This window comes from Panthera onca, chromosome E3 (genome assembly GCF_046562875.1).
Source record: "Panthera onca isolate mPanOnc1 chromosome E3, mPanOnc1 haplotype 2, whole genome shotgun sequence".
In the NCBI taxonomy this organism is placed as follows: domain Eukaryota; kingdom Metazoa; phylum Chordata; class Mammalia; order Carnivora; family Felidae; genus Panthera; species Panthera onca.
In genome coordinates, this window is record NC_138354.1 from 25098065 (window position 1) to 25118408 (window position 20344).

The following is a 20344-nucleotide window of genomic DNA, read 5'->3' on the forward strand; positions in this document are numbered from 1 at the left end:
GGGCGCCTGGGTGGCTCAGTTGGTTGGGTATCCGACCTCAGGTCATGACCTCACAGTTGGTGGGTTCAAGCCCCACGTCGGGCTCTGTGCTGGCATCTTGGAGCCTGGAGCCTGCTTCTGATTCTGTGTGTTTCTCTCTCTGCCCCTCCCCTGCTCACACTCTGTCTCTGTCTCTCAAAAATAAATAAAAATGTTTAAAAAAATTTTTTTAATTAAAAAAAGAAAGGAAGGAACTCTCTCCCTTCTTTAGGTCAATCATAAATGTATAATTACTGCATTTTCTTAAACCTTCTCTTTCCTTTGCATTTTTCTTCTCCGTAACAACAAGGAACTGGCTTTTTGTTTTGTTTTATTTTTTGGGTTTTTGGGTTTTTTTGGTCCTATCCTTCATCATGGTTCAGTAAAAAGAGTATATATTTTATAGTCACACAGAGTTGTCTTTCAGTCTGAGAATGTGTATTTGTCTTCTAGGGTTGCCCCAAAAAGTACCTCAAACTCGGTGGCTTAATCAGCAGAATTTTTTTCTTACAGTTCTGGAAGTCAGAAGTCCAAGATCAAAGTGTCAGCAGGGTTGGTTCCTTCTGAGGGCTATGAGGGAAGGATCTTTTTTGGGGCCTCTCTCCTTGGCTTATAGATGGCCATCTTCTTCTGTGTCTTCATATTGTCTTCCCTCTGTATACATCTCTGTCCAAATTCCCTCTTCTCTTACAGACACTAGTCATATTGCATTAGGGCCCACCCTAAAGATCTCATTTTAAGTTAAGCTAGAGGATCTATCTCTAAGTACAAGGCCTCTCAAGAACTGGGCTCAGAACTGGCATAGTGCCAGTTCTACCACATTCTGTTGGCCAAACCAACCAGACTCAAGGAGGAAGTGAAGACACAGGAAGAAACTGACCTCGAAGCACACTGCAAGGGATGGGAATACAGGGAGGGGTGGAAGATTGTGACTTTTACAACAAATCTTCACATCAGCTTCAGAACTATAATATTTAACATATATTCTATCAACTAAAAGTAATGTGCTGCATTGCCAAGAAAACCTTTTCTCTATTTCTGTGGTAACCACTGCACTCTTTACTAGCTATGGAGTAATCTGTATTAATACTTTTATATAAATGGATTTTTATTTAGAACTTCTGAGCCTTCTCTGTCATCCATTTACCTAAGCTGCCCTATCTTTATATTTACAGATCAATGAAGTCTTGTATGCCTTTGTTCTAGTTCTTTCTGAGCCCATGACTATCAAGAGGCTTATTCAACTTGGATCTGTCTAAAGATCCCAAGGGGAAAATGATATTAATATTGTATAGTTACACTGTTAAAGGAATTACCATATGATGTTAAAGAACATTCTCATTGACATAATCTATCTTGTTTTCCTAAGTTAAATTCATATTTGACATTTGAAAGCTATTTTAAGCTATATTAGCATAGCTGGTAGAAGTTTCTAGATTTCTTATTTATCTTATACTGCTAAATTCTAATTAATGCCATCTTGTACTTCTAAAGCTAACTGATCTGCAAGAGAAGCAGAGTTTTAAAACACCTCCTCATACACACACACACACACACACACACACACACACACACACACAGGGGGAGAGAGAGAGAATGGGAAAATCATAATGAATTAGAAAGAGCTTGGGAATGGACATCAGGACCTGATTCCTTACTGGATCTCTGCTGCTAACTTTCTGTAAGATCTTGAGCAAGTTACTAAACCTCTTAGGTGTAATTTCTTCATTTTACATTAGGGAGATGGACGTTGGAAGCCTCACTTACCAAATCCACTCAGTTGGGTGCTATACCTTTATATCATGAAGTTTGAACCCATGGGCCTTTGATTGTATATCTTCTATTGATCACTTAAATGCCACTCAGATTTACTGTTACTTCTGTTTGCACTTTAAAATTATTTTAATTGGTTATTTTGTCACCAAGACAACTCAATCAATACAGAAAAAAAATAGAGTCAGTAAAACAGGAGTTCCCCACCTCCGTATTCCTACGGATGATATTGTGCATATATTTATAACCAGTAGTAGAAGAAGAGCACAGACAAACCAGAACCAACAATTGTTGTAAATGGCCAGCATAGCTGGACTGGGTTTGACTGCCTGTATATCTGCACAGTTTCTTCCTCTGGGTAACACAATTAGCTCTCTGGAAATACTTTCCTGGACTTTTTTTCCATAAGAGAGAGAGCACACACATGGAAGCAGGGGAGAAGGGCAGAGGGAGAAAGAGAAAGAGGGAGGGAGGGAGGGAGGGAGAGAGAGAGGGAGAGAGAGAGAGAGAGAGAGAGAGAGAGAGAGAGAGAGAATCTTAAGCAGATTTCATGCTCAGCGAGGAGCCTGATGCAGGGCTCGAACCCATGGTCCTGGGATCATGACCTGAGCTGAAATCAAGAGTCAGATACTCAACCAACTGAGCCATCCAGGCACCCCATCCTTCCTGTACTTTCAATGCAAATATACATTTATATACACAGACACAAAAATGTATAGACATACACAGGTTTTTTTTTTCTTTTTTTAAGTACAATATAAAAACATTAATTATACAACTCCAAAACTCCAATTTTATTGTGGTCATCTTTAATATTACCATCCATAGATCCACATGAATCCAGATGCATTTTGGAATTTGAAGATATTCATACTTACCTAACAATCTGATGATGACATTTAGGTTGTCTTTTAATATGTTTGTATTGTAGAAAATAAGACAGCAAGCAAGCTTGGAATTTAAGAATTGTAAATTGTTGGGATGCCTGGGTGGCTCAGTTGGTTAAGCGTCCAACTCTTGATTTTGGCTCCGGTCATGGTCTCACATGCTTCTTGGTATCAAGCTCCACGTCAGGGTCCAGGCAGTGTGGAGCCTGCTTGGGATTCTCTCTCTGCCCCTCCTCCACCCTCCTCTCAAAATAAATATGTAAACATAAATGAAAAAGAACTGTAAACTGTCATTTATAAGAACTGCATTTCAGAAGGAGGGCACATGCTCAAATGAGGCAACAACACTGCCTTGTTATGCATAACAACTTAAAACTCCCTTCAAGAAATGCCTGGTGATGAGCAAGTAAGAAGTAACCTCAGGACCATCAGGTAGAGACCCACTCAGAGAGTAGAGGGAATAACTTGTAGTCATTAGCACAAAGAGTGCTAATGAAATTAGTCGTGAAGGAAGATGGCGGCGCAGGAGGACTTAGATTCCACCCACACCTGCCTAAATAACCCAGAAAACCGCCAGAAGACTAGCAGAACGGATTCTCTGGGACCAAGTGTAGATGAGAGGCCCACGGAAGAGGGTAGGAAGGGCAGAGAGGCGGTGAGCGCTACACGGAGAGCTGGGGTGGAAGGGCAGCCCACCGGCAAAGCAGAGCCCCCGAGTCTGGCTTGCAAAAGCGGAGGGGCCGGACAGAGTGTGTTCCGACAGCAAGCGGGACTTAACATCTGGAAGGTTATAAGTTAACAGCTCTGCTCAGAGAGAGGGAGGGCTGGAGGACAACGGGAGGGAGAGTTGTTGAGCCCCCGACGACAGAGCTCAGCTTGGCAGGGAACAAAGGTGCTGCCATCTCCCTGGCCCATCCCCCAGCCAAAATCCCAAAGGGAACCAGTTCCTGTCAGGGAACTTGCTTGCACTGCACAAACACCCAACACTGTGCTTCTGCGGATCCATCCCTCCCGCAGCGGGTCTGACTCCCTCCCGCTGCCGCAGGGCCCCTCCTGAAGCGGATCACTGAATTGGATGGAAAGAGCCTAAATGTCCATCAACTGATGAATGGATAAAGAAATTGTGGTTTATATACACAACGGAATACTACTTGGCAATGAGAAAGAATGAAATATGGCCTTTTGTAGCAATGTGGATTAAACTGGAGAGTGGTAGCCTAAGTGAAATAAGTCATACAGAGAAAGACAGATACCATATGTTTTGACTCACGTGGATCCTGAGAAACTTAACAGAAGACCATGGGGGAGGGGAAGGGGAAAAAAAAAGTTAGGGAGGGAGCCAAACCATAAGAGACTCTTAAAAACTGAGAATAAACTGAGGGTTGATGGGGGGGTGGGAGGGAAGGGAAAGTGGATGATGGGCATTGAGGAGGGCACCTGTTTGGATGAGCACTGGGTGTTGTATGGAAACCAATTTGACAATAAATTTCATATATTAAAAAAATAAATAAGGGGCGCCTGGGTGGCTCAGTAGGTTAATCGGCCGACTTTGGCTCAGGTCATGATCTCGCGGTCCGTGAGTTCGAGCCCCGCGTTGGGCTCTGTGCTGACAGCTCAGAGCCTGGAGCCGGTTTCAGATTCTGTGTCTCCCTCTCTCTGACCCTCCCCCGTTCATGCTCTGTCTCTCTCTGTCTCAAAAATAAATAAACATTAAAAAAAAAATTAAAAAAAAATAAAATAAATAACATTGAAAAGAAAAAAGTATACCCTAAAAAGAAATAAAGAAATAATAAAGAAATAAAGAAATAAATAAAAGAAATTAGTCTTTGGTGTACTCACCACCTTTACCAGTTCCCACAGTGGTCCTCCTTCTCTCCATGCCTCCTGCTCAGGGCTTTTGTGCTGCCCCTTAGTCTCCCAGAACCCTGAATTTGGGGCTGGGATCAAATCTGTCCTTTCCAAAGCAAGACCTCCTACTTTGGAGAAAAGGCACAATATTGGTAGAGAAGCGAACCTGGGGGTGGGGCCTGGGAAAGTGGAGTGACACATCAGTCTCTGAACCTTGCTTCCACACTGCATCCTCTACGGCCTTCCCATCACAGTCTTAACAATCATGGTAGGAAATTACCTTCACATTTGCAGAAAAGTTGTCACTTTTTGGAAAATATGCTTCAGAGAAAAGGAGTAACTATTGCTACCATGCCTCTGCTTGGAATCTAAATCTTCTCACTGTCTCTAATCCCAGAAACCTGCTTATCCTGGCTTCTGTTCCCTCTCCCCAATTCCATATAACATAATGGGTTAATTCCCATTGAAGAAGTTGACCACTAACAAACACTCATTTTCGTGCCTTCCCTCCAAGTATGTGCCAAATTTTCCCCATCATAAGATTCACCTGTGGTGCTTGTTAAATAGTACATTAACTCAGGACCCTCCCCTGGAGAGCCCAATTCAGCAGCTTTTGGGTGAGAGCCTGGAATGTGTGCTATTAATGAGAGCCCCATGTAATCCTTTGATCAAGAAAGTTGGGGAAACACTGCTCTAACCTACAATGGTATTTCAGACACCTGTAACAGGGAGTGGAGATTACCCCTCAAGTTACACTACAAAGACAACACCATAAATCAATAATTACAAGTGCCACCCCGCCACTTGCACAGAATTTGAACATGGCTGCAGAAATCTAGGTATCTCAAATTGCAGTAAGAGATGCTGAAAATATCTTGATTGGGCCTTACAAAATCTGAGTCCTCAACCTGGCTCTGACACTCAGTTGTTAATAGGTTGGGCAAAGTTGCTTTGCCTCAATTTCCCCATGTGTAAACTCCCAATTGGTATGCACTATGACATTATTATTTAGAATGTTACTCTCTTTGACCCAGAATTTCTACTTACCAAGGGTTAGCCAGGGGAATATACAAGAATGTCCATGGTATTATGGTTTATGATGATGAAAAGTTAGAAGTCTTTGTAATGTCCATCATTAGGAATAAACGCTGATTTATCTAGACATTGAATACTATGCAATCTTAAAAATGGTAATGGAGATCTTTATGTTTGATATATAAAATGCCCATGTCATGTAAAGTGGTAAAATCAGGTTACAAAACATTACCTAAACTTTGATCCCAGGTTATTGGTTTTTGTGTGTGGTGTTTGTACAAAGAGCCCATAAAGCTATATATCTAAATATTAGCAGTGGCAAGATTACAGGTGACTTTTTCCTTTTGTCTATATCCTTCTGTAATTGTCTGAATTTTTGCAGTTAATTTAAATTTTTATACTTGGGGGAAATAATATATCATCATTTTTTGTAAAGGTACTTCATGCACATTGCTAGGGTAGTGATAACAGCCAGGAAACTAGGCTTACTTAAAGGAAAGGTTTGTTACTTGAAGATGGTATGAACAAGAGATGTTCTTTCTTCAGTAAAATCCACCACCCTCTTTCACTCTACACTGGAGTTGTATTTTTCCCAAAAGATACTAATTTTGCCCAGTGTTATGGAGAAAAACACCAATTCATTCACCTGGAGCCAATTTTAGTGACCTCTGGTTTCATGGCTGGCCCACAGAGAAGCTGGTAGAATAACCCAAAGGCAAATGTCAGGAAGGGCAGAATTATGCTTCCTTTCAGGCCTTCCAGAAAGTCCTTCCTGTCCCAAATCCCTCCTCTCAGGTGAGAAAGCTGGAGAAAACTCAGGTGTCTCCAATGGGGAGAGGGTGGGGTCATGTTCTATGTTCTGCTATAAAAAAAGCACAGAACAACCCATCCCTCTATCTGGTTGATTTGGTGATACACTTGGCCATGGCTTCCAGACAGAAAGGAGAGAGTGGGAGTCCTTCAAGCTGGTTTAATGCAGATTGGAGGTGAGTAATTCTGGCAGCAGAGCAGGGACAGACACAATGGCCTTGTTTGCTGAAGCTCATTCCTCCTTAACTCTCTCCCCAATCTCTTTCTAGCACCTACAGGTCACTTTTTCTACTCTTCATCCTCATGACTTCAGTGAATTCCATAGGTGTTTTGCAGTTGGTGAATCCTGTCTTCCCAGGTATGTCTGTTGGGTGAGGGGAAATGCCCTTAGCATCTTTCAAACAGGTTGCAGCTAGATGGCCAGGGAACATTAACATGGGCCACAATCTCCACTCACCCCGTTTCTTAGTTTGATCAAGTCAGTAGATTTTGCTATTACTTACCCATGACTTGGTATACTAGCTAAAGAAAAGATCTTGCAAAACACCTACACTAGGTTTTATTCCCTTACTGCCTCAAGCTTTAAAGTACCCCCAAAACAGCAGAACACAACACTAAATCCCCATCTTTAAGGGTAGTCCTTTTCAAACACAAGCTTATGCTTAAGGAAAGCATCAACATGACAGACAAAATTGGAGCTGCTCTGCTTATGAGTTTTTTAAACTTTCACGTGGGCAAGAGGATGTAAAATAGCATATTATAGGTAGAATTTAGCCTTTAAAAATTTTTTTTTCAACATTTATTTATTTTGGGACAGAAAGAGACAGAGCATGAACGAGGGAGGGGCAGAGAGAGAGGGAGACACAGAATCGGAAACAAGCTCCAGGCTCTGAGCCATCAGCCCAGAGCCTGACGCGGGGCTCGAACTCACGGACTGCAAGATCGTGACCTGGCTAAAGTCGGACGCCCAACCGACTGCGCCACCCAGGCGCCCCAGAATTTAGCCTTTAAAAAGTGTTCTTGGGCTTATGTAGGGTGAAGTTTTTAAGTTTAAGTAATCTTTATGCTTAACACAGGACTCAAACTGAGGACCCTAAGATCAAGAGTCTTGCATGCTCTTCTGATGGAGCCAGCCAGGCCCCCCATGTTGGGCATTTTTTAAACTTCAAGTTGAAAAGTCTTTAGATAGAACATTTGTTCTCCAGCTTTTCACAGACCTACCATCCCCACCTCTGTCAGCATCATTGTCAAGGTTCTAGCCTGGTCCCTGTTCTGGGGCCTATTCTGGGCTTAACTTTGGAGAGTTCCAGAAAGCCCCAGGCATTTAATTGACAACTTCCCTACAGTTGGTAACTTGCATTTTAGTTATGTTTTTGCCACCAATCTGTGAACTCCCTGAAGGTAGGGGTCAAAGTTTGCCTCTTGCAAGTGGTATTCTTCCCTGATGCCTGTTGGAGAGGTGGCTCCACAAGTTTAGGAATCCTGCCTCCTGCAGCTCAAGGAGGCCCCAAACTTTTCCTTTCCTTTTCAGGTACTGTCACTTGCTATGAAACTAGAATGGCAGTGGAATTTCCAAGTGACTTTGGCACCAAAAAATGGCATACATCTGTGGTGGGTAGGTAATGTGTATATTCTTATCTTAGTCTTAGTAGAAAACTCTTGGTTCAAGGCTAGCCCTATTTTTCAGGTGAGCAGAGTACGCAAACTTTAGAGTAACTGACACCCAATTCCCATGATGCCACAGGGGTCCCTGATTTGCATGATTCCAGTAAGAGTGAAAGACCTTCTCTTGCCTTAGAAACCTGTCTTATCTCAGAATTTCCTGAGAAATCTTTAGTAGCAAACCACAGCATCTTTTAAAGCTTGGGTCCTATCACCCATCTGGGACAATAAAAAGTAAAATGATGGAGCTTAGAAATGGATTGATACTCTTGGCTATGTAGCTTTGGTTTACTTTGTTACTGTAATGTACTTCTTGGCAATTTGCTCTGGCTTCTATAGATCCCTTTAGTTTTGAATTGTTGAACTGCACTTACATCTTGGATCCAGAAAAGCTCACCTTAAAGGCCCCATATGAGACCTGTACCAGAAGAACGGTAAGTAATAGTTTTGAGGAGTGATGGTGGGAAATAGTAACCTAGTAGTTACTAATAGTAACCCTACTAGTTAAGGATTTGGCTTTAGAGTAGAGCAGTTACTCTCAATCAAAGGTGGGTGGTGGTGGTGGTGGTGGTGGTGGTGGTGGTGGTGGTGGTGGTTGGTTGGTTTTTGTTACTGTTTTGGGGGGTTGGGGGGAGTTGTTTAGTTTGTCTTCCAAGAGGACATTGTGCAATGTTTGGAGACCTTTTGAAGACCTTACTGGCTGTCACAACTGGTGTAGGGGGCTGTCTGCCACTGGCATCTAGCAGGTACAAGCCACAGTTGGTGCTAAAAAGCCTACATTGCACAGGGTGGCTCCCTTTAACATGGAATTACCAGTCCTGAAATGTCAATAATGCTGAAAATGAAAAACCCTGAAGTTAGGGCCTTGGTATGAGTTCTGGCTTTGCCACTCTCAAGTTGTGATCTTGAGCAAGTAAGCTAACCTTTCTAAGCCTTGGCTTGCTCATTGCAAAAGGGGGATTATGGTACCTTTTCTACAGGGCACCTAAAAATTAATAAGATACAGATGAAGAACTTGGCACAGCAGTGAGATACAACAAATGTTTAAAATGAGATATTCTGATCAGTAACCTCCATGGGCAACTGAAGGCTATTTTGGTGCTGGCAAAGAGCACTGCTATGCTATAAAAACAGGTGTTGGAAGGCAAGCAGCAGCTGAGCAATAGGGTTTTCTCTATTGCCAAGCAACAGTACTGCCCAATCAAGGTTATTGGGAGCAGTAAAGAAAACCTGTCAAGCAGCCAAGAATCACTTGGGGAAATTTGTATACACTTAGTTCATTGATCTAAGTTGATGACTTAGGTCTAAGGTACATTTTAGAAATCTGCATATTTAACTGGCTACTTGATCCCACTCTGCAGTGAAAATCTCCAGTAATTAATTTTTCCTTTCGGAGATGGCCTTTGCCAACTTGCAGAGAGGCTAGAGTTTGCTTTAGACCAAGGGTCTGCCAACTACAAACTGTGGATGGCCACATTGAGCCCATGATGTGCATGTATGCATGTGTGTGATAGTCCTTGAGCTAAGGATGGTTTTTAAAGACTTAAAAAGTACATGTTAGGGGCGCCTGGGTGGCTCAGTCGGTTAAGCGTTCGACTTCGGCTCAGGTCACGATCTCACGGTCCGTGAGTTCAAGCCCCGCGTCGGGCTCTGGCCTACGGCTCAGAGCCTGGAGCCTGCTTCCGATTCTGTGTCTCCCTCTCTCTCTGCTCCTCCCCTGTTCATGCTCTGTCTCTCTCTGTCTCAAAAATAAAAAAACGTTAAAAAAGTACATGTTAGAAATTGTATGTGGCTTTAAAATCCTAAAATACTTATTAATAGTTAATAGAAAAAAGGTGGCTGTCCTTTGCTTGAGACTGAGTTCCCTAAACGAGGGGAAAATACCAAAGATGGCCCTGTCTAGCACCCAAACAATGGCTGATAAATACGTGCTCAATATTTGTTTGACTTGGGCAGAGGTGCCAAATTAGCTGGAACCACGATATTCAAAGGTAAATGTCAAATCAAAACCTGAACTCTAATCCCTGAAGCTCAATAAACTATTTTCTGCCAAGACAGGAGTCTTAACTAGGCTATAGCTAGTGCTTTCAAATATCCTATCTTTGTATAGGAATGGTTACTTTCCAGAACCTGTGGTACTAGTAACCTCAAGAGTCTGGCCATTCAGCTGGATCCAATGGTCTTCTGGAATCACCTTTCCCACCAAGGTACCAGCACTTACTGTTGTTGCTATGCCTTTGTACACAGCTTGGCCAGCACCGGATGATCATCAGACTCAAGGACCACAATGCTGCTTCAAAACATAACAGTTTGATGTATCAGATCAACTGTCCAGTTATGCAAGCAGAAGAAACCCATGAGCATGCAGGATCCACTATCTGCACAAAGGATTCCATGTCTGTGAGTGAAGCAGACTGATGGCTTCTCATGGTTACTGCAGGGGAAATGTGGTGGTCTACACAGAGATGGTGTTAGGAACAGGATCAGGATTACAATCTGGTATTCACCACTAATTGATGATGTGGCTTTGGATTCATTTCTTGACCATATTGAGTCTTAGTTTCCAAGTCTTAAGCAGGGGACAATAGTACTTAACTCAAAGGATGGTCCTGAGAATTAACTGAGAGGGTATATACAGTGCTCAGCACATCATATACCTGGCAATAGAAAGGATTACATTGGTAGCTGCAATCACATTAAAAAACATATGACAAACTGAATGCCCATGATGTGCCAGGTTCTGTGCCAGATGCTAAGATACAGTAAAAAAGCAAAATAGCCCAATCTCCTACTCTGGGATTTTATAGTCTGACATAACTAATATCAACAATGGGAAAATAAATTCATCCTTGATTATAACAATGATAAAAAGGCATGACTTGACTGAATGCTTGATTTCTGTGGACAAAGGGAAAAAATGAGCATCTAAGAACTTAGTGTCCCAATTGAAAACTGGAAGAGAGTTGCGATCTTGCAATTGCTTTTGGTCATTGGAAGCCTGGAGATGAAATGATGTCTAAGGGCACAGCTAGTTTTCATGACTGGACTTGTGCCTCTTCTTACCCCACAACCAGACCTCTTGGTAGAAGTACACAGCAGTTGCTCTGGGTGTTCTACACATATTGACAGGTGGCATGATTTCAGAAACCTTCTCTGCCAAATCAAAGCCTCACATCATGGTTTCTTTTCTTTTTCTTTCCAGTTTACCTTTAATGTCATTCCTGGCCTGGCTGATGAAAATACGGTATGAAAGTCACCTGTTAAGTTACAGACCTAAGTAACCTTTAGTTCTAGAGTAGAAGTGACCTAACTTCAATCTTGACTAAAATAAGTAGACAAATAGTCTTGGAGTTAAGGTGAGCACCAGCCCTCTAAATCAAACTTGTATCTTTAGGATACCAAGAATCTGATGGGATGGAGCATTGAGGTTGGTGATGGTACAAAAGCCAAAACTCTGACTCTTAAGGATGTCTTGAGACAAGGATACGATATCCTGTTTGATAACCACAAGATCACCTTCCAGGTGTCATTCAATGCCACTGGAGTGACTCACTACATGGTAGGTATGAATCTTCTTGTACCACCACCAAAGGACAGACCAATATTCAAAGTCTAAGCATGGTCTCAACCATGTCTTCAAAATAACTGAGAATACAATTGATAGAACAGGTATCTTAATGCCTCCCATGTGCTAGGCGCTGCACTGAGTATGAAAGATAAAAGGGTGAACAAAACAGATGTGTTCTTCCCATAGATCTATCTAGATCTACTCTATAATGTGATCTAGGGTACCATGAAGGTCTTTGAGGAATTAAGATGTTGTTGTTACACATCATAGGACAATGATTGATTGTAGAAATTGGTGCTTTGAGGGCCAACAATGAAGACATGAAGTTAAATGAGTTAATGTGTGAAAGTACTTTAAACAGGTCCTAGCAGATAAGTGCTTAAATGTCAGCCATTTTAACAAGAACAGTCCTGTTACACAGAGAATATAAACAGATTGCTGAGTTTTACAAACATTTCCTCTGAATGCTGTTAAGATAAAACCAGCTTTTGTTCACATCTGCCTAGGAGTGACGTATAGGTCCTACCAGTAGACAATACTGACTGGCCAGAGGTTAGGAGACATAAGATTTAAAAACTAGAACATCTGATCAACAGTCATTGGACAAAAGGCTTAAATTCTATTTGGGCCAAAATAGTGCCCAATACTTGAGTATATATTTGCCCTGATGACTCCTAGAGCATTTGTTAGAAATTCAAGTAAACCAATGTTGGAAAAACGTTCTCTCCCCACCCCACCCTCAGCAAGGTAACAGTCACCTCTACATGGTGCCTCTGAAGTTGATACATGAATCTCTTGGGCAGAAGATCATCTTAACAACAAGAGTGCTTTGTATGTCAGGTAAGGCCATGACATACAGGAAGGGGCAACTCCAGTTGTGGGAGACACTGTTCTAGGGGCTTAAAGCTGATCATGGGCATTGTGTTGGCCATTCGTTCTAGATGCTGTGACCTGTAACGCCACACATGTGACTCTGACCATACCGGAGTTTCCTGGGAAGTTAAAATCTGTGAGCTTTGAAAATAGGAACTTTGCTGTAAGCCAGCTGCACAACAATGGGATTGATAAAGAAGAATCAAGTGGCTTGACATTGCACTTCAGCAAAACTCTTCTCAAAATGGAAGTACGTTCCTATCATGAACAGTTAGGCTTAAAGGAAGCCAGACTTGAAGCACAGTCGTTAAATAACCCTGATACAGCTCATGACTTGTCCATAAACGGTCAGTAGAATGGATGCAAACTCGAAGGCCTCATTTGATCACTTGGCCTAAGCGAATTCTCCAGTAACTGAAATTTACTCTGAAACATACAGCCTCCTAAACCGCTGCAATGGAAGTATTCCTGTGTGGGGTTTTTTGTGTGTTTCATTGTGTGTGTGTGTGTGTGTGTGTGTGTGTGTGTGTGTGTGTGTGTGTGAGTTTAACTCAGCTCATCGAACTGATTGTAAGTTGTTAATCATGACCATCCTATGCCCTACTAAAAGCAGGACAGTTTGATCCAAACAAAAGTGTCCTGAACTGTTAACTTGGAGGCCAGTCTTGACTGATGGAATTGCCAGGGACACCAGAGAGTCATCTTAGGTTGGGGTAGTGTGTTTCGCAATAACATCTGACAACATTTGTAGAATGCTTGATTAATCAGACCTAGCTTGGCAGAGCACTCCACTCTTTGGAATTTGATCTGTAAATTCAGGCTTCAGTGAAAAGTACAAAGAGCATGCAGAGCTGGGTATTTCAGGGCATGAGTTTAAAGCAATAAATTTCCTGCCTAGGAAAGCATCCTGATCTGGAGAAGTGATAGGATCTTGCTTGTTGTGGTTTGAAGGGAATCCAGATTAATTCTAGAGTGTGCCCTACAGGTATTCAGTGGACTTCCTTCCTGCTTCACTGGGACTGTTCTGGGCCCCCAAGGCTCTGGCTGCTAATTGATACTCTTCTCTCCTTGCAGTTATCTGAAAAATGCCTACCCTATCAGTTCTACTTAGCTTCACTCAAGCTGACCTTTGCCTTTACACAAGAGACTATATCCACGGTGCTTTATCCTGAGTGTGTCTGTGAGTCACCAGTTTCTATAGGTAAAAACATTTCCAAGAAAAATGCTTTTCTACAGTATTTCTCCCTTAGCCTTTCTGTAGGTCAGAATGGGTATAGAAGTTCGGGCTCTGTATTGCTTCTACTGAGGAAACTGATCAGATCAGAAATCTCAGTATAGCTACTAAAACAGCATCCTAAGTAGATAAGCTCTCCAAAAGACAGTGATAGGTACCTGTATGTATAAGGGATCCATGTTTAAGTAGCCTGGATGTATTGTGGTCTAGGAGCCTGAGCCCACCATCTAAGTAAGATTGATTCAAACCTGTAACTATAAGGGCTACAAAAGTTGAAAAGACTTCCCCCAAATGCTGATAGGTGGCTCAAAAACAGGGAGTAAGTATTTCTTCAGTATTGCCTCTGCCCCTGTGCTACTCTTATTTACTAACCTGTATCCAGTCCAGCCAATAAGAAAACTAGCTCCTGCATCCACTACCCTCCATCCTTGCCCTCCCCAAACCACTCAGGATTTGTGAGTCTTGAAATAAGGGACATGATGATACAAGGCATTACACTTTAAGCCACAATCTGATCCATGAATAACTTCAGCCCCTCAAGTGTTTCTCCTAGATCTCCTCATCCACTCTTCAATGTTGGTAAATACCATTCACCTGGCAGACAAACTACTTTAAACTCTAACCACCATCTAGTTACAGGTGACGTGTGTACTCAGGATGGGTTTATGGACATAAAGGTCTACAGTCACCAGACAAAACCAGCTCTCAACTTAGAAACCCTAAGGGTGGGAGACTCATCCTGCCAACCTACCTTCCAGGCTGCATCTCAAGGGCTGATACTGTTTCACATACCCCTGAATGGATGCGGGACAAGACATACGGTTAGTGCTGGCAGACTATGGAATACTAGGGCTTGACTTCGAGGTCACTTGTTAGTAGCTTCTAACCTTTATCCCACTTTAAGTTCAAGGAAGGCAAAGTCATCTATGAAAATGAAATACATGCTGTCTGGGCGGATCTTCCTCCAAGCACAATTTCTAGAGATAGTGAATTCAGGTATGATTAAATGGCTACTTGTTAAGCTCCAGATGAAATTCAAGCAGGATCCTAACCTAAAATTCTTCTGTACCACCTTGCCCCTCCCCTAATGTCTTACAGAATGACAGTGAAGTGCCATTACAGCAAAGGTGACCTGTTAATAAATACCAGAGTCCAAAGTCTTCCTCCTCCAGAGGCCTCAGTGAGGCCAGGTCCACTTGCCTTAATCCTGCAAACCTACCCAGGTGAGATGTTACAACCTAAAAAATCTGCTTGGGGCACTTAGGTGGCTCAGTTGGTTAAGTGTTCAACTTTGGCTCAGGTCATGATCTTACAGTTACCGAGTTCCAGCCCTGCTTTGCTTACAGTGCAGAACCTGCTTTGGATCCTGTCTCCCTCTATCTACTCCTCCCTTGCTCACCTCCTCTCTTTCTCAAAAAAAAAAAAAACACTGAAAAAAATTTTTTAAAAAACCTGCTGAAATCCTTTGAGGTAAATCTTCCTTAACCTGAACTTTGTGATGATGCCAGACTAATGGAACATTAGTGATGCTTTAGCTCCTATTGAAACCATCAACCACTTGAATACTGAAGAGGTCTCAATTCCATTTCAGATAAATCCTACCTCCAACCTTATGGGGAGAAGGAGTACCCTGTGGTGAGATACCTCCGCCAACCAATTTATCTGGAAGTGAGAGTCCTAAATAGGTCTGACCCCAACATCAAGTTGGTCTTAGATGACTGCTGGGCAACACCCACAGTGGACCCAGCCTCCGTCCCCCAGTGGAATATTATCATGGATGGGTAGGTATTCTCTATAGATAAGGTAGCTCAGCTAATCAAAACACCAGTGAAGAGACTCCTGGCTGGCTCAGTACAGCATGTGACTTTTGATCTCAGGATTGTGTGTGAGCCCCGTGTTGGGTGTAGAGATTACTTTTAAAAAGTTTAGAAAAAAAAGGCCAGTGAGAAGATAAAACCCTCTAGGGTTCCAGAAGAGCACTAGGTCACAAAAGTGCTGATTTTGGTACTCATTAGTAACCAGTCATTGGTCCAATAGGATGATATATTTTGCTCTTAACCTTGAATCTAAAAGAAGGGGTTCCCCTCCAAGGATGCCAGGCTCTAATACTCTTGATCTAGAAAGAAGAGATTGCCAGTTCCTATTCACCCATGTTCCAAGCAAGGTGCTATGTACTCAACATGCATTAGTTGAATCTCCTCACGCTATGAAGACACTAGCCACCCCACTTCGTGATAAAACCCAAGCTGGCTGCTTAAATGATTAGCCAAAATAAGATGTAGTAAATAGTGGGATTTAAATGCCTATCTGACTCAATCCATAATGCTCTGAAGCTGTGACTAGACACATGTGAATTGGTGGCTGTCCTCCCAGCTCTGCCCTCAAGGGTCTTCATCTGTATAGAAACCATAGATTATCTTCCTTGAAGCCCTTATAATCTGTTCCTAAGCTCTTAAACTCCAGGTACACTCTTGGTCCAGGACTACATGTAGCCCACCTAACATAAGATTTTCTCTACAGCTACCAACCTCTTGTATCATCAGAGGTAAAATAGTAGTTCTCTACTATTTTTTTAGTGTTTTATTTATTTTTGAGAGAGGAGAGAGAGAAGTGAGGGGGGATGGGCAGAGAGAGACACAGAATCCAAAGCAGGCCCCAGGCTCTGAGCTGCCCGCACAGAGCCTGATGAGGGGCTCAAACTCCTGGACTATGAGATCATGACCTGAGCCAAAGTTGGTTGCTCAACCAAGTGAGCCACTCTGGCACCCCAATTCTCTACTTTCCTTGTCCCTGATCTATACTAACTGCCTGGGATAAAATAGGTACTCAGATATGTGTGGAAGGATTAAGCCAATGTCCGATGAAAACACACATATAAAACTGGAGGTTCTTGATAAGTTTAGCTGGCAAACAAATAGGTACTTAAATTTTATTAATGCACGTTTGAAAAACAACTAGCATATACAACTCATGACTTAATATTGGTGGAGATGCGATGTCAGAAGTAAATAAAATGTACAGGAAGAAGGTAGAACAATTCTGAAGGTGTTTGAATACACATAGCTGAATATGGGCAGATGCTGAGTTAAACTTCAGGGAAAATGAAGCTGATAATCTTTGCTGATGTGTGCCTCCTAGCTGTGAATACAACCTGGACAACCACAGAACCACCTTCCATCCAGTTGGCTCCTCTGTGACCTATCCTACTCACTATCGGAGGTTTGATGTGAAGACCTTTGCCTTTGTATCAGAGGCCCAAGTGCTTTCTAGTCTGGTAAGTGATTAAGTCGCCTGGGACAGGTCAAAAGTGAGTGCATCAGTTCCACTTAACTCTTCTTCTATCCCCAGGTCTACTTCCACTGCAGTGTCTTAATCTGCAGTCGACTGTCTGCTGACTCCCCTCTGTGTTCCGTGACTTGCCCTGTGTCATTCAGACACAGGAGAGGTAATAACTTGAAGTCCTTGTTGCCATGAGTTGTCAAAGCAAGACTGGTCTTTATAGAACTAGAAACTAAGAATAAGGGCTTTGGGGTGCTTGGATGGCTCAGTTGCTAGAGCATGGAATTCTTCATCTCAGGAATGTGAGTATGAGCCCCAAGTGTGGTGAAGAGTTGACATGAAAAAAAAAAAAAAAAAGTTAAAAGAAAAAAAGGAGGGGCGTTGATTGAGACTCTTCATTCAGTTCCAAGAAACCTTCTTAGCCCAGTCTGCCCTACCAATAGAATAAGACTGAGATGACCAGTTCTTGATAAGACTATGGGCAAATTTGGTTTTATACATGGACTGGAGCCTGATGTTTTGCAAACATGACTCCCAAAAGTTACTATGCTGGAGTCCAGGTTGACTCGGAACTTAATCTTTGAATATTCTTAGAGATTTCATCCTATTCTTACCCTAAGGTGTATGTCCTCTCCTGCAAAGGTGGGGAAAACCCACATAGAGCAGGGGACTCGATGGAGATGTGCTCAAAAAAGTCCATCAACACCCCTCTCTACTACTGGCTATTCCAGAGGTCAGACAGACACAAATTCCAATTTCTCCCTCCAGCCACAGGCACCACTGAAGAAGAGAAAATGATAGTGAGTCTTCCAGGACCCATCCTCCTGCTGTCAGATAGCTCTTCACTCAGAGGTATGGAGCTAAAGCTTAGGGTACTTCCTGAACTCAAGTTCATACCTTTTATGTTGAATTTAACCATACATGAGTAATACATGATTATAGTAATTCTAAGCAGTGAAAGAATAGGAGTATCTCTTCCTAGCTATACTTGATTAAGTCTCTTGTGTACTCTTCCAAAAATCCCCCTTAAAAAAAAATCTCTCTTTAACACAAGTGGAATCATATTTTCTACCTGCTTTCTATGATTTTACACTTACTTTAAACACTTAAATCTGTACAGAGAGCACCTCACAGCTAACAGCTACATAGTACTGCATGCATACAGCTGTAGTTTAGCCACAGTCCTCAATCAAGGACCTGTAGGTTACTTCGAGCTCTGTCAATAATGTCACAGTAGAATACTCTTAAATCTTTGCCAATTAAACAAATTCAGGATATCTTTCTAGAAGTGAAACTATGAGATCAGAATGAATGTGCCTTACTACTGCCAAATTTGAGTCTGTACTAGACGGTGTTCCTGGTCACGTCCCATATCCTCATCGCAAATGGTCTTAGTTTTAGGCTTACAATTGGAAATTGCAAGTTTTGTTAGGGACTTAAGACAGTGTAAGAAAGTGTGCATCTTTCTACATCTCTATGAGAATCATCTCTATGAATGCCAGAATGTTGGTTAGACTGGAACAGTAAGATTGTTTCCAGGTGTCAGCCCACCTGATTTTAGTTTAATTAAAGTTAGTAGGAAGTAGGAGCAGCAGTGGGACCAGAGAGAGGAGGAGGTTAGCTCAAAGAGTAAGACTAAATACTCTATTGCAAGCTTCCCAAAGGAGACATTAGAGGCATAATTTAACTTCTCTGGGGAGCCTAAGGCTTGAACTTAAGCCTTTAGATTTGAAATGATCTTAAGACCTGAATGTCTGCTTTCTTCCCAGATGTGGTGGACTCAAAAGGGTATGGGGCTGCTGGATATGTTGCTTTTAAGACTGTGGTAGCTGTGGCTGCCTTAGCAGGCCTTGTGGCAACGCTAGGCTTCATCACCTACCTGCGCAAGAACAGAACCATAATGTTAAATCACTAAGGATTTTCAAATAAAATGGTTGAAGTAAGCTACTTGGTTTTTACCTCATTAACCTTACAGTCATGCTTTAATGGTAACTGTAGGACCTTTCCACAATCCCAATGGGCTTTAGTCTGTGTGGATGTGAATAAGGAAATGGGTGACTTCAGTGCTTACTGTCAACGCAGCTTTGACGTCCTTAACCAAAACTGGTAGAGCCAGAGAATTAAACAGTGGCTCTTGACTACAGAGACAAGTCTTAAACCCCTCCATTCATCTATGCAAGACTAAAAGACTAGAAATCACCCCTAGTCACTGGCATGATTTTCTTTGTCTAGACGGGCAGGGAAACCAGGTGTTCCCAAGGAATTAATTGAATTTATCTAGTGTTCTGCTCCAACATTGCCTAATGGAAATTATTCCTTGAAAATTTACCTGAGAACTTGAGGTATTCAGTCACATTCTTCCCTGTACTCCTCATGCAATTCAAGACCAGCAATCTCCCTTGGAGGGATAAAATTAGAAGGTTCTAGTTTACTTAAGTGCAATTACAACATTTCTAGTCTCATTAAGACTCCACAGCTGAACACCAGCCCTTTAGCTGAGCTGGAGAGTGGCTTTCCCCACTACCAACACATGATCATTCATTGTTCCTGAGCCTTTTTTCCCTCAGCGTCCCCTAGCTTCTGCTACGCTGCAATAAAATCAGTATGACTAGTGTTTGCTTCACACTGAAGCTCTAACAGACCATTTTCAAGATAACTAATGGAGAATATAAGTGAGTTCATTTCTATAACTAGAAAAAGCCTAGGTCTAAATGAGAACTTGTTTTGGAAAAAAGTCATAAAGCTTTTAAATGTCTGAACAGGGGTGTGCCTGGGTGGCTCAGACAACTGGGCATCTGGCTCTTCATTTTGGCTCAAGTCATGATCCCACAGTGGTGGGACTGAGGCCTGAGTTGGGCTATGCACCGGGCATGTAGCCAGCTTAAGATTCTCTCCCTCTTCCTCTGGTCAGCCCCTACTTATATGTGTGTTCTCTCAAAAGAAAAATTAAATATCTGTACATGGCAGGGAGGTGAAAACAGTGTTTTGTGGACTTCTTCAACCCTCAATTGGGAAATGTCATAATCTGGTGTTAAGTGTTGTTTCCTCAAGAAGGCTATGTATAACGTAGGTCTTATATATTGGAAGGAGGAATCCAATATTAATTTCCATTCATTAGATATATATGGTAGAACTCATCCCTGGTGTGGGGAAGGAAACCCCACACCATTATATGAAATGTCTTGTCTGTCTAGAGTAACAGAGGTTAAAAATTCAAGGTATCTCATCAAAGCCATTCTTTAAATACTGCTTGATAAGAGAATATGGCCTTAACCTACTAATGACAAATGGTGTTAGAGTCCAACTTTTCTGTGACTATCCTGTAACAGTGTTACATATTAGAATCAGAAATCTTGC

At 42.2% G+C, this 20344-nt stretch overlaps 1 protein-coding gene across 1 annotated transcript; it reads left to right on the forward strand.

Moving 5' to 3' along the window:
• Window positions 1-6485: 6485 nt before the first annotated feature.
• ZP2 (zona pellucida glycoprotein 2) lies at window positions 6486-18902 on the forward strand. The gene is made up of 18 exons (XM_060648741.1): window positions 6486-6547; window positions 6641-6729; window positions 7903-7986; window positions 8373-8467; window positions 10281-10433; window positions 11236-11277; window positions 11428-11592; window positions 12345-12441; window positions 12543-12724; window positions 13549-13675; window positions 14342-14529; window positions 14613-14704; window positions 14807-14931; window positions 15300-15489; window positions 16847-16982; window positions 17057-17153; window positions 17756-17839; window positions 18757-18902. The coding sequence occupies exons 1-18, from the start codon at window positions 6486-6488 to the stop codon at window positions 18900-18902; spliced, it is 2154 nt and encodes a 717-aa protein (XP_060504724.1).
• Window positions 18903-20344: the final 1442 nt, after the last annotated feature.